This window comes from Symphodus melops (assembly GCF_947650265.1).
Source record: "Symphodus melops genome assembly, chromosome: 8".
Classification (NCBI taxonomy): Eukaryota; Metazoa; Chordata; class Actinopteri; order Labriformes; family Labridae; genus Symphodus; species Symphodus melops.
In genome coordinates this window covers 19,556,903-19,571,128 of record NC_136698.1, presented here as the reverse complement: position 1 = coordinate 19,571,128, position 14,226 = coordinate 19,556,903, and the positions used below count along the sequence as shown (strand labels likewise).

The 14,226-nt window shown below is 38.9% G+C and overlaps 1 protein-coding gene across 5 annotated transcripts in view; it reads left to right on the top strand.

The window, feature by feature from the left end:
• LOC306828688 (receptor-type tyrosine-protein phosphatase F-like) overlaps positions 1-9,917 on the top strand; it is a 78,550-nt gene extending 68,633 nt beyond the window's left edge. For all 5 annotated transcript variants that reach the window (XM_079351239.1, XM_079351237.1, XM_079351236.1 and 2 more), the window contains 6 exons: positions 2,192-2,370; positions 3,010-3,136; positions 4,123-4,248; positions 6,499-6,653; positions 8,373-8,508; positions 9,100-9,917. In XM_079351239.1, the coding sequence (XP_079207365.1) occupies positions 2,192-2,370; positions 3,010-3,136; positions 4,123-4,248; positions 6,499-6,653; positions 8,373-8,508; positions 9,100-9,168 (792 nt within the window). In that variant the 3' untranslated portion in view covers positions 9,169-9,917. The remainder of the gene's footprint in view (positions 1-2,191; positions 2,371-3,009; positions 3,137-4,122; positions 4,249-6,498; positions 6,654-8,372; positions 8,509-9,099) is intronic.
• Positions 9,918-14,226: the final 4,309 nt, after the last annotated feature.

The following is a 14,226-nucleotide window of genomic DNA, read 5'->3' as shown; positions in this document are numbered from 1 at the left end:
GTTGTTACCTCCGTCAAGGAGGTTAAGCTGTCTGTGCTTTTCTGTGTTTTTTGGAAATACGGTTTTACATTCCTTGTCATTTGTATTAGGTTTGTCTGCCTAATATCCATTATCACTCAGTGGGGCTCTGACAATGGAAAAACCTGAATATATGCAGGTAGCGCTATGACTATGATGGAAAACTTAAAGGAATAGTATAGTGGTTTTTTTAAGTGGCTTTGTACAGTATGAGGTAATTTTCATTATAAGTATTTGTCAAGTCACTTGGTGTGTTTTTAATTCAATGTTCCCTCGACTTGAGTAGGGTTTGAAGTTCAAAGAGGACACGCTTCACTACTCAGCTTCTTTCCTTGGATATTTTTTCCAACGTATTTATTTCACATCTCAAACAATCCCTCACACAACTTGCACCAAACCTACAGTTGGTGCTGCCCTCTATTGAGCAAACCTCAAACCAATAAGGTTTACTGTGCAGAGAACTACAAGTACGTGTAATGATTCGATTTAAACCAAAAAAAATACACATTTAGGTCTGAAACAGTAAAAGTTAAACATTTTTATTCATTATTGCTTGTCCTTCAATTTTAAGAAGTGGAGATTTATTTATTAATTTAACCAGGATGGTCCCATATAGATTATGAACCTCTTTCAAAGGAAGGCCTGGCCGAGACAGTCAGACATAAAGCGAGGTCCCTTTAAGGAGAGAACCACTGAGTGCAAGCACAGAAGCTAGGCTATACATTGCTGCATACAGGGTTGTTTGAATGCGCACAGAGACAGACTGCAGGGTATGAAGCAGAAACACCAGCAGTGAATGTCTGGCAGCAGACTGAACGTGGCACACATGAATCTTATACCAGCCTTTGTACCTGACCATACCTTAAGCTCTCGGAGGTGCACGGATGTGCTGGACTTGTTTGGCCCCATCCTCACTTATCCTGTGCTCAAATTATAGAGAGAGAGATTGTTACTACTGTCAATTGAAATATAGCGAGCTACACTCATTAAAGTCCCACATTAAAAGACCTCATTACAAAATAAAGAGAGCATTTGCCTCAACCCACAGCGTTCACATCTCCATGTCACTAAATAGAGAATACGTTCCAGGTTACCTGCGATTCTGGTTTGGTACAGTGGAAAAGGCATGTCTGTTAGTTTGTTCTGTTAGTTTGGATGCGTTTCCACTTTCTGATGTCGAACGTGATCAAGACCAAACTTTTGAAATAACATTATTTTATGTATCCTACTTCCTCAACATTCAGTACGTTGACTGGCACATTTTCATGACTGATTTAGGAGTCTGCACATTATCACACTAATTTTTAAACATTGCGGAAAAAAAGATGTGCAAACTCCTAGATGTATGAGCTGTGTATACATGAGGCCCCAGAAGTCTACAAAACAATACATAGAAATAATCTTAAAAGTGAACGCATACTTGAGACTTGAGCTTGGACAGCGCTGTCATAGTCTTCTGGCTAGTTAAAGTGCTTTTACACTGCAGGTCACAACTACACATTCACACACTGATGGTAGAGGCTGCTGTGTAAAGTGACCTTCAGAAGTTACTAACCGAATTCATACAAACATAAAACCTGGCTTCAATTCAAAACCTCACAATCTGTGTTGCTAATGTCCTTCTGCCAATAAAATATACATTCACAGGGATCAGTTTACTTGCAGCTGGAAATCGTTGTATGTCAAGTTTGCTTTTATATATTACAAACTTTGCTTTGGAAGTGACGTACGCTACATACAGGACCTGTTTTATATTTGTGATGTGTCATTGTGTCATTATGAATTTGTCATTATGTGGGTATTATATAAAATGATAAGACAAAGACAAACAAAAATCAGTCATCATGAAAAGAACCCAACCCAGTCCTGATTTCACTTGGTTTTATTGTATGATCATTTGTTTCCTGTACTGTTCTGTCTGTTTATTGTTGTAATATATTGAGTTTCATGTATATCATAAACCCATCTAGGGCCCATCGAGGCGTGTGTCAACGATTTATTTGCTCATACTTGTCTGTATATAAATACACATAATGAATAGAATGTTGCATAATCAGGGGTGCTGCTTGTCAACAGAAAAGGCATGCAACTGCTTGGAACCCCCAGACCAGTAGGGGGCTGATTATTGGTGGCCTGAAGAGCGTCAGAGACCTATTCTTCTCTCTCTTTGCAGAAACTGGCCAACTATAATGCACATACCTCAAGATTCATCAGTGCCAATCTACCATATAACAAATTCAAGAACCGCCTGGTGAACATCTTGCCTTTTGAATCCAACCGTGTCTGCCTGCTGCCAATCAGAGGGGTGGAGGGATCGGACTACATCAATGCCAGCTTTGTTGATGGGTACAGGTATGTCGATAAAAATAAATCAATGCAGAACATGAACCACAGGAACTAGGAGCACACAGGAGCTGCAGGACACAGAGGAGAAGAGTAACCTTTATCCCCACTGCAGCTGCGGGTAAAGTGAAGTCCCCTACAAACCACGCAGGTTAGGTGGAGGGCGTAACGTCCCCCATAGGACGCTGCACCCTCCACCTAACCTGCGGGATAGGGCCCTCGAGGGGACTGTTGGTATTAAGAAATGTTAAAAAACCTCAGTAAAAGACACACAAGAGGTTTCATAAAAGCCCTGCAAGACAACCATATGATTTGGATAAAAATGTGACTAGACCAGTGTCAGCGGGTGGAGCTCTGTATTTGATAAAAATTGACTTTGACAAGTGTATGGCGGCCCGTGTCTTTGAAAAAAACTTGAGTGGCCACTGGTCACTGGAGGCACGGAAGAAGACACAGGTGTCCAAGAAGTCGACTTGGACACCTGACAAAATAAAGCAATATGGGCTCTCTCCTTTTATTGCCTTTGGGTTTATTTATAGTATTACTGAACATCAGAATTTAACATAATTAATTATATTCTATTAGCTTTATTAAGCAGTCAAATTAGATAAAAAGCTAACACAAACAGTTCTTTGACCTCATTTTCAGGCAACAGAAAGCGTACATTGCTACCCAGGGCCCATTACCTGAGACCACGGAGGACTTATGGAGAATGTTGTGGGAACAAAACTCCACGATTGTTGTCATGCTCACTAAACTACGAGAAATGGGACGGGTAACGTATCACTGTCACTTCATCAGTTGTGTCATATTATTACAGTATAAAACAGAACTTTCTTCGAAACAGAACTAGAGCCTTTAATCATATTAAAACCCTTCTCCTTAAAATGATGAAACTGAGAACACTTAATGCTGTCTTATCCAATTCATAAACCATCGGCGTAACAGTGGGACCAGTTTGTGTTTCAGTGGCTTGCCCTCCTCCACGCTGCAGGACATAACCCCTCTATGTTTACCACTCTGTTGCATCACTTCTTTTTAATTTAAACTCCTATAATGCTTTCTCACTTTTACAAAACTCATAGACCCTATCAGGTGAATGACTCCAAAGAATAGGGGGCTGACAATTGAATGCTCAACCCCCTCCCTCCATGTATTTGCTGACTTTTGGTTCCCCATCCCTCTAACACATTAGAGGGATGGGGAACCCTGAGCTCTCTAAAGGAGTGGTCACACTGGCAATCCGTACCGTGCCCAAGCACGCTTACAGTATACCCTAAAGTCCAGTTCTTTTGACCAGTGTAACCGCTCTGTTCCATGCTGAGGCACGGTGCACTTCATGCATGAGCACAAGTATGCAGGGACACAATGCTGACAGCGTTATCTGACTAAAATGATTCAAAATAAACACTGAAAATTCAAAAATAACTAAGTACTAATTAAGTAGTAAAGCACTATCCCAATGTAATCATTAAAAGCACCTCATGCAAAATGTGCCCCTGATTTATACATAACCCTCATGTACACAAAGCATTGACAACAAACATCCTTCCTTTTGGAAATAAATTCTTCACTGCAGTGTTACATTGATGGTGATTGATTTCTACAACATAAACTTGTGCAATCCTTGGTCCTCTGGACTGAGATCCCCATGACCTTGTGTTGACCAAGAGACCCTGATTTGCTCAACCATTGAAAGGAGATCATTTCTGCAACAGATAAAGAAAATAATCTGATGCATTTACTGCTTCAACCATTTAGGAAAAGTGTCATCAGTACTGGCCTGCTGACCGCTCTGCACGCTACCAGTACTTTGTGGTGGACCCCATGGCTGAGTACAACATGCCTCAGTACATCCTGAGGGAGTTCAAAGTCACAGATGCAAGGGTAAGTTCTTCTCAGCAAAGCTTCACTGTTGTTGTATGAAGTAGTATTGGTACTTTGAAATGGGACCTTTGAACCCCAAATCTATGTTTTTTTTAATAATTGAGACTAAGTAGGATAACCAGAATACAATATGTCAGATTGGACTTATCACTGTTGATTAAACTATAAAAGATGTATTCTTTGTCAACAGGACTGTTTCAAGTTAACCTTTCAATCACTGCTCAGCAGCCCATGATCTCTTACAGAAAAGTGCTTCTCTCTCATATAAGGGCGACCATTTACCCTGTGTGTCTCACAACTTCTACATTTGACTCACTCATTGCTCAAATCTCTTTTCAAAGTTTCTCTTTTTTGATTCCCTTTAGTATACTTTAGCACAGTATCTTTATCCAAATATATTATTTTTAAATTTGCTACTGTAAATCCTTCAAAGTGTTGTCTTTTTGATCAACATCTCAGCCCAAACACTAGCCAATAGCTGGCAGAGCCAAATAAGACATTAGACATCCAGACAAGGAGCAATGTTGCCACAAAGATGGAGGGGAAGAAGAAGTTCTTTGAAAGGGTTTCAGGAAACACCGCCTTATTGAAATGCTGATCCTGAAGTGAAGCCACCACAGGCCTCTTGTCCTGTGGCAGCATCACCTGGGCCATCATCAATCCACAGTCCAGAGAAAGTGTTGTAAATTCTGTCACATTGTGCAATGAAGTACAAAAAAATCTGAATTTATCAAACATCCAGCAATCGTACACACATTGTTGGGTAATCAGAGCTGATAAGTCCCAGTTCTTAATCAGCAGGCTTTCTGGGACATTTTCATTCAGAAACACCTCCAATAAAGCATTAATGCTAACAACACACCCCCTTTTAAACCATGGAAACATACATACCTCGCCAAATTAATGACAACGAGCAAAGACAGGAATGGCAGTGCATTAGCTTAAATAGAAAACGTTAATAAATAAATAGATAAATGAACAACTTAGACAAAAAAAGATTTGATTTTTAACTTCGTGGGGAAGTTACTAAAAGCAACATGCTGCATGAGAGAAGGGAACAATCGCTGTCAATTCTGTCAGACAGAAGAGAAAACATTTCACAAATCAAGCAGAAGACGTTTAATATTAAAGTGATACTTCACTCGTTGAAACATGAATCTGTATTGACATTTGGTCGTATATTTAGTAAAAATTTGATGTAAATGTTGAAGTTGGTGCCGTCTTGATCAATAAATTGCAGGAAGCGTCTTTTTGGATCATGTGGATGTAGACAAGAAGTCCCAGAATGCACAGCGGCGCAGGCAACTCCCTCTGAAGCGAGGTTGTTCTATTTATAGTATGTCTACAACACATACGGCCGTTTCCTCAACTTCATTTTTTTATATGCTTTATTAATCCCCTAGGTGGAAATTCTGGTTTGCACTCTGTTATTGTAGAGACACAGACAGGCCTGAATCACACACAAGCACAAGCAGGACCTGTGGACATACATTAATGGAGACATGTCAAAGTGCGGCAGCTGCCCCCACTGGAAGAGCCCCCTGAGCTGGTGGGGGTTGTGTGCCTTGCTCAAGGGAACGTCACTAGTGCTCGAGAAGTGATCTGGCACCTCTCCAGCTACCAAACCAACTTCCATATTTTGGTCCGCAACGGAACTTGAACCGGCGACTCTCAGGTTCCCAAGACAAGATTCTGGCAGAGAGGTCCCACCCACTGATCTGCAATAGGTCTGTTGCTTTAGTGGGTTGAAAACATGAGCAGCTAGTGATGTAGTTTCACTCCCTCTAACCAAAACAACCTGTGATGACACAAAATGACGATTTTTGCTACATTGAGGCTCCTTTTCAGAAAAAAAATACAGCACTTTCCTTTCTCAGGGGAAAATGAGGGCCGGATGCACGACCATTCCAAAATACTACTAGGTTTCTGTGCACTCATTACGCACAGATTCATGCTTACGCACTTCTGATAAATGAGGCCTCCGCAGTTTGGCTAGCTATTATAACACAAGAACTTGCATAGAAAACAGTGGAACACACAATGTCAGGGTTCAGAAGAATGTCTCTGTGTCTGCCATTATAGCATTAAGTTAAAGCTAAATAAAACTAAACCCAAAGGTTTAAATATTTGTTTTATTTATATGTATTGCTTACTATTTTAGCTAGTAAGTAATACCAACCCCTGAATGTTCCCTGCTTAAATGGTAATTTTTAAATTTTATCTGTCTCCATTTTTCTGTGTGCTTGTCAGGATGGTCAGTCAAGGACAATCAGGCAGTTTCAGTTCACTGACTGGCCAGAGCAAGGAGTGCCAAAAACAGGGGAGGGTTTCATTGACTTTATTGGCCAAGTCCATAAAACTAAGGAGCAATTTGGACAAGATGGACCCATCACTGTGCACTGCAGGTAAGTGTTTTTTGTGTAACTGTGGTTGTGAGATAGAATAATAGAGAGCTTTAACGAGATGTGCGATTAAGGTACAAAATGTTATTTGATTTGTCAAATCCCTGTAACATAGTTGAGTCATGCAGCATGCTGCCGCAATGACACTCATGGCTCATTTTAATTTACAAGACGCCCAGACAGAGCAGTTTGACATTCAAAGGTAATATGCACCAAATCCATCCATCACATGGAGTTAAAATATCACCTATGTTTGACAGGTGACAGGTGCAGCTAATCAGACTGATGTTAGTGGGCCACCTTGTCACTACACAACTGTTTTGAAGTGTGAGCATTGAGAATATCTGCACATCAGAGAACAACACAGAGAACATGGAAGTTATTTTACTGACTTTGTGTCTTATTTTGAGTAATGTTAGTCAGATACAGCTGAAATACTGGGTGGGGGGGGGGGGGGTATCTAGATCAAGTATATAATTGATCTGCGCCTCCTTTGATAAGCTGATTTCTTTATTTGCTATGGTTACTGAACTTTATAAACAATGTCGATGGAACGAAGTTCTCACTGAAATTAGCAAGATTTATGGAAGCCAGCCTGGCTTAACCCTTTAGCCACATTCATGGCATACCCATCTGAACAACAACAAGAAAAAGCGACTACAAAACTACGTTTACAAAAATTGTAAATAAACTCCTGTCAGGAAATTCAAGGTGATTCAGAGATGTCAGATACTATCCATCGACGTTATGTGGCATGGGCCGAAGACAGGAAAAGTGCCTCTGACAGGTCCTTTTTTTTAAGCAACTAAGAAACAAATGCACTTCTCTCATCAAAAAGGCTAAATCAAAATACTACTCATCTGTCACAAATGAGAACCTCTCATCATCCACAGAATTTTTGGAAAGTGATTAAGTCTTTATCTGTAATTAAAGGTCCTCAGTCTCTGCCGACATTTGATCTAAAAGACTTGGTCCCAGTGTATGATAGAACTGAGGTCCTAAACTGCTTTAACAAGCATTTTGTATCATCTTGTTCTTTGTTTGATTTCACAGTGTGACTCCCTGCACAGACCCTCCAAGGTTTTCAGGAGAACCCTTTAATTTGGTAGCAAGTGCATAAAGCCCTCAAAGCATTAGATCACAGAAAACCTCCTGGACCTTACTTCATAGAGCCCTACTTTTTGAAAATAGCAGCAGATTTTGTAGCACAGCCTCTAACAATCCTTTTTAATATCTGAATAAAAAACAAAGAAATCCTATCCGTTTGGAAGTCAGTTTTTGTTACCCCCTTCTTAAAAGGAGATGACCTAGCAGCTTTAACTAACTACAGGCCAATATCACATTTTTGTCACGTCAAAAATTCTTGAATCTCTTGTGTGTGATGATCAACTAAAAGAATTTCTAACCTCAAATGATCTTCTCTCAAAACTGCAATCAGGCTTCAGAAAAAAGCACAGTACCATCACTGTGGCTACAAAAGTGATCAGCGATACACTAGTTGCTCTTGATAAAAAGCAGTACTGTGTTTAACTTTTGATTGATGGAACATGCTGCAAAAAGATTTGAAAATAACTGAACTGATATCTTTAAGTGCCTTTAAATCCAGGCAAAAAGAGGTTTTTAACCTCAATGGGACTTTTCCTGAATAAATAAAGGTTGAAAAACATAAATGTGTTTGTCTGTGAAAAATGTGATGAGTCTAATTACGTAATTCTCCAACAGTGCGGGTGTTGGTCGTACTGGTGTATTCATTACTTTGAGCATTGCCCTGGAGAGGATGAGGTTCGAAGGAGTGGTTGACCTCTTCCAGACCGTCAGGACTCTACGAACCCAGAGGCCAGCCATGGTGCAGACAGAGGTAAGACGTGCACTTTTACCTTTAGCTTTGCACACTGAGCTTGTATAGCAGTACCCTTTTTTGTTAATGATTTAACTCTGCCTTCCATTTTTAAATCATATTTAAAATAGTGCACCTGCTCCTTAAACACAGACCTGTGCTGCACACGGAGGAGCTGCAGGCACATGAAGTCCAAGATAGAGTGAGGACAGGCCATTCAGAAGTGTTTTGACTGTAGGGACCAGTCCGTAGTTCAGGAAGCAATGAACAGATGAACTTATAGATGTAGTGCGCAGCTATATTTCTTCCTGTCTTGATAGTGTGATCCTTAAAAAATGTCTTTATACAAATGCATGGATCACTAAGGAACTGAAAAGTCTGCTTAGGGAGAAAAAAAAGTTTTGAGAGGCAGGGTAAAAAAAAACTCATGTTGAAATTAGAAAAGCAGTTTGATATTAAATTGCAAATAGAAAACTCAAATATAAAGAAAATATTGAATTCAAATTCCACAAGTATATTCTGTCTGAGATGTCATGAAATGACAGGGCTGCTAAAAAAAAAAGTGAAACGTGAAGTTGAAGTTAAACATAACAACATTTTGTTTGTCACCAGGACCAGTATCAACTATGCTATCGGGCAGCTCTGGAGTATCTGGGAAGCTTTGATCACTATGCAACATGACTTTACCAAGAAAGGCTCCCTGAGAAAAAGTCTGTGTTTGCCCTGAGCCATATCTATGAAGTTCAACTCCTTCTGTCCCTGCGGCTTGATGAAAATGCCCTGAGGAGGACTGATGAGAGGATGAACATAGCCGGAGGTAAAGCAGATCAGAGGAGACGTCGAAGGAACTGGATAAACCCTTGCTGGACTGGAACTATGATTCTGCAACCTATCCAACACCAAAAGCTCCAAAAGAAATATTTCCTTCAGCTTTGCTTCATTTGAATTATTTACCTCATCCTCTCATCTCTCACCATTTTCTTTCTCCAGATAGCAAAAACAGTTTTTCTAATCTTTAGTTACATTTACTGTACTAAGTTATATGTCTATCTATAATTTATTATGTAACAACTCACAAACGTCATAATTTATCTCATTGAAACTTTTGTTTACTTTTTTGGAGAGAAGACATGTATTTCCAACATAATTTTGTGCACACATTCAGAGCTGCTGATTATTTGAATTTGTACCGTTGATATCATAATTTATGAAAGGTTTTATGCATCATATTTTTCACGTTTTACTATCTCTTCCAAATGTTAACTCAGGTATACTAACTACAGTTTAATAAATATTTGTGACAACATAAAATACTGATAACATGGCCCATGCATGAAAAAAAATTAGTGATGCCATCATGAAAGAACTCTAACACCCCATTTTCTTGTAAGGTGCTTATAAAAATAAATTAAATTAGTTTAGTTTCTCAACGTTCAAGGATAAAGCCATCTTTATTCTTCATGCTGTTTTTGTGTCAACACGAATGTGGTCGTCAGTCGCTCAATACTTTCAGAATATGTCTATGACCATGCACAGAGTGTTAGTTCTTACTACAAATATAGAGTTTGAAAAGGGCTCATAAATCAAATCAAGTTTAATTTTAAAAAGTTAAGCACTGCTCCTATGACAGGTTGAGAGTGTAGTTTTAAGCATCACTTAAAAAGCAAGACTCAAGCAATTTGGACAGTGCATACAACATTTAGTCTAAATAAACAACAGAGAGACTCACTGAATTGTTTTCAATTTATTGAAAGAGAGAAATAAAATGTGAAAACACATTTTATTCAGAGTTTCATTCGGAAGTGGGATAAACCCATTACATAATTGAGACTGCGGATTGTGTTTCATTACATCACAAAATACCATATCCCCAGTTTAGGATCAATTTACAGACACTGTGATGCTCTTAATATGATATTACTGTTTACTATGTCCAAAATACCATCCAACCTGCTATAGTTACTTTGATTAGCTGAACATAGTTTAACTACTCTTTACAAGTCACCAGATTGTTTATACACATACTTATTTCACAAAATGATTTTACTTTTGCTAAAAACCTAATTATGATCAAACAAGACAATGCACTGGTGTTTCATGGAGTGACCAATCGGCCCACCAACACGGTTCTGACATTGTTATAAGAAAGACATTTATAATGATCATACATTTCTAACATTGCAATGTTTCGTACCACATGCCATCTTCTGCATACATGGCTTTGCACAGGCAGGACAAAGAAACAGATTAACTAGATGCCCATTCTTTATTTACTTCACATCAATTATATATTAATGTGTTGCACTGGGACAGAATTGCAATTGACACATGGCAACATCTATGTGGATGCAATAACCAGGTGAGCTGAGTTTTAGAGAAAGTCATGTTGACGGTTCTTTTCGTCCAACGGGGGGGGGGGGGGGGGGGGGGGGGGGGGGGCTATTCATTGGATTTGAGTATTTGTTAACAAAGCAGATTAAAAATCTTGGAAATTTAATGTTAATAAAGTTGAATTATTGATATTGATATATGATATATATATATATAAATATAAGCAGGGCAGAAGAGATATTCTTGTTCAAAACAGATCATTTTTGAAACAGTGGGAGTAATGTTGAAGAAAAGTTGAAAAATATGCTGACCACTGAATTGCTATGCCATTAGAAGAACTCTTGACACAGCAGCCTCTGCCATCAGTGTGTGAATGTGGTGTGACTAAGTGAATGTGACATCCAGCGTAAACACCCTTTAAGTGTTCAGACGACAGTGTATAAGTTTAAGGTTATTTACCATCCACATAATACCTCAAATAATTATGCTACAACTTCTGATAGTAAGAAAATGAAACTGTTTGCTCAGTGGTGGGGTCAGTCTTCTCTCAAATGGAAAGTTCTTTAATCCCAAGCTCTTCCAGAAACATGTTGATGTGTCCTAGGGCAAGACACTTAACCCCGTCAGCATCATGTGAATGTGTATGAATGGATTAGTTCATTAGTTCCCAACCCCGGGTCACGTATTAAAAAAAAAGTGGAAAAACATTATTGGAAAATGTATTCAACAGTCTTTTGGTAAGTGTGTCGTACTATTCTGATAGGATTTTGTCAATGACAGCTTTTGAAAGCAATGTATCCCTTTTTTGGGGGTCCTTGGGTATTGGGGGTGGGCTGCACTGAAAAAAAAGATTTTAATGGACTGGATTAGTTAATACCAGAGGTAAGTACAATTCATCAAGTTTTATCATCAGTTAATCAGTTAATTATTATTCATCAAAAAACACTAGTTTTTATGCAATGTCAATAGATCTGGGATCTTAAGAGGCCAGTATGACTTAGAAAACTAAGTTACACATCTGTATTGATTGTTTTTGATATACAGCATCACCTCCCCTGATGGTCTGTCTGTCCACACTGAAACTGTATTTTCTTATTATCTCCATCAATTAAACATCTGCTGTTTTGTGTGTATCACCTGTTATACAGAAAGCTGCTGATTCTGACCATATAAACCATTTCAAGATCCAACCAACACAGCAGCAACAGTGTACACATCTGTACACATTTTTCTTCTGTCAGCTTAAGGTTCTCTTCCAGTCATATTATTCCAACAAAAACAGAAATGCTACATCAGCAAAGCGCCCCATGATCCTAATACTGTAAAAGACTTCATCCAAACACACAATTGAACACTGTTTAATTGTTTTCTCTGTGCTAATTTTGGACTTTTGGCAGTCTTGTCTCTACTTGCGTTGAGCAGCTAATTATTTCTTGGAAGTTGGGATAAAGAGAGATGCAGAGAAAAGAGATGGGTAGAAACAAATCAACAAGAATAACACTAATGAATGAAATCAATTTATTGCTACTTTATAACGCCAGTTATAGTGGCAAAAAACTCAAGTGTGGTATTAGTGTAACAACTAAAGCCTGGCTCTGCACTGCAGGATAATTGGACTGATTTGAGTTCCGAATCCTCCTTCCTGACCATTTCGAGTTTGTTCCGACTCAATGCTGCTCGGAACAGATTAACCGACCAGATTATCTGGTAAAACAACTAAAAGAAAATACAATGTTTTCCAGCATTGTGCAACATGTTGATCTGAATTCAGTTGGTATCAGTGAATTCAAGCCTAATATGGAAAAGGTGCAAAAGAACACGTAGACCTTAAAAAAAGTACATGTTGATTTAATCTCTTAATCTTAATTTCTGGTCTCATGGAACAAGATAAAGGAAAAAACTTCAATGTTAAAGCAGCTTCTTCAACTTGAACCATAATGCATGATGCCACACAAACTTTGATAGTGACCATTGGTTGTAGCCTTACTTTTTTAAGATTTATTTTGGGCTTTTTGTGCCTTTATTAGAGGGATAGGACAGTGGACAGAGACAGAAACCAGGGAGAGTGAATGGGGACTGAGATGCGGGAAAGGAGCTGCAGGCCGGAGTCAAACCCCGGCCGCCCGCGTTGAGGACCACAGCCTCCGTACATGGGGACACGAGCACGAACCACTACAACACCAGTGCCCCCTGTTGTACATTACTTTTAGCAATGTATCATGGGATACAATAAGTATGATTATGTTTACTTAGAATTTGGACACCACTACAAAAAGCCTATTTACAATAGCAGTGTTGTCAGATGTACAATAACTCTTGTATTTGTATCATCATTTTGATCAATAATTGCAGAATATGCTAAATGTGCAATCATTTTGCAATGTCTTCTTCATTTTTGGGGATTTGAGAGCAACCGATCAACTTTCACCACCATTCACCACTTGACCAGGATGCCCAGCGCTCTGCTGCCAGGCTTTACCTGGCTGATAAATCATCACCTGATGTCCCGTTAACACCGGCAGATCATTTTGCCAAATGGAGTGTAGTTGCCATAACAACTTAAGACGCTCCTCGTTTAGCTACACAGCTGCTAGAGGTGAAGTACAAACAATCTACACTTTAACAGTTTGTTCCTTTTTACATATTTACATTACTGTGGTGTGCAGATCATTGTTTTGCCATTCAGTGTGGTATTCATGACCTGTCTCAGTTTCTGTTTCAGAAAGAAAATATAATAATATAATAATGTTGAGCAGACGATGGAGAGTGAGAGAAAAGGAAAGAGCGAGAAGGAGACAGAAAGACTGCAGCAAATGGTGACGTTTTTGAGTTACACATTTAAGGTTTTCATTGAAGAGGACATGTAGGCTACTTTGAATGTATACAGTATAAGGAGCCAGAATGTATTAAAACACTATCAAATTTGGTATGCTTTTTAATATGTCTGGGTTAATGCTGCATGCAGGTGCTTCTCGGATGGTTCAAGTTTCTGAGTTGTGAAGTCTGATTTCAGTGCGTTCACATGATTTCAATGATTGATTTCATATGATTTCGGGATGTTGTAATAACCATTAAAAAACTATGAAGAAGATTAGTGAATGTCTTTGTTATTGGTTATATTTTAGCAAACCGTTTATTTTCAATACATGCATCTTAACATGAACAATACATGTCATACCTGCCTCTGCAGATTGTGTGGATTCCAGGCTCTGACATTTTAATTGGTCCCACTGCCACCAGTGTAATGAATGTTGGGTTCCGAAAAACTTGGTAGGAAGTTACTGCCGCAAAGTCAGGGCCACCAAATAACCACAGAATGCAGCTTTACACAGTACAATTTAGGATCTTTATTAACACAGTGAACACGTACATGGGTAGAATAACTACAGAGGAGCCTCCAGTTACCTA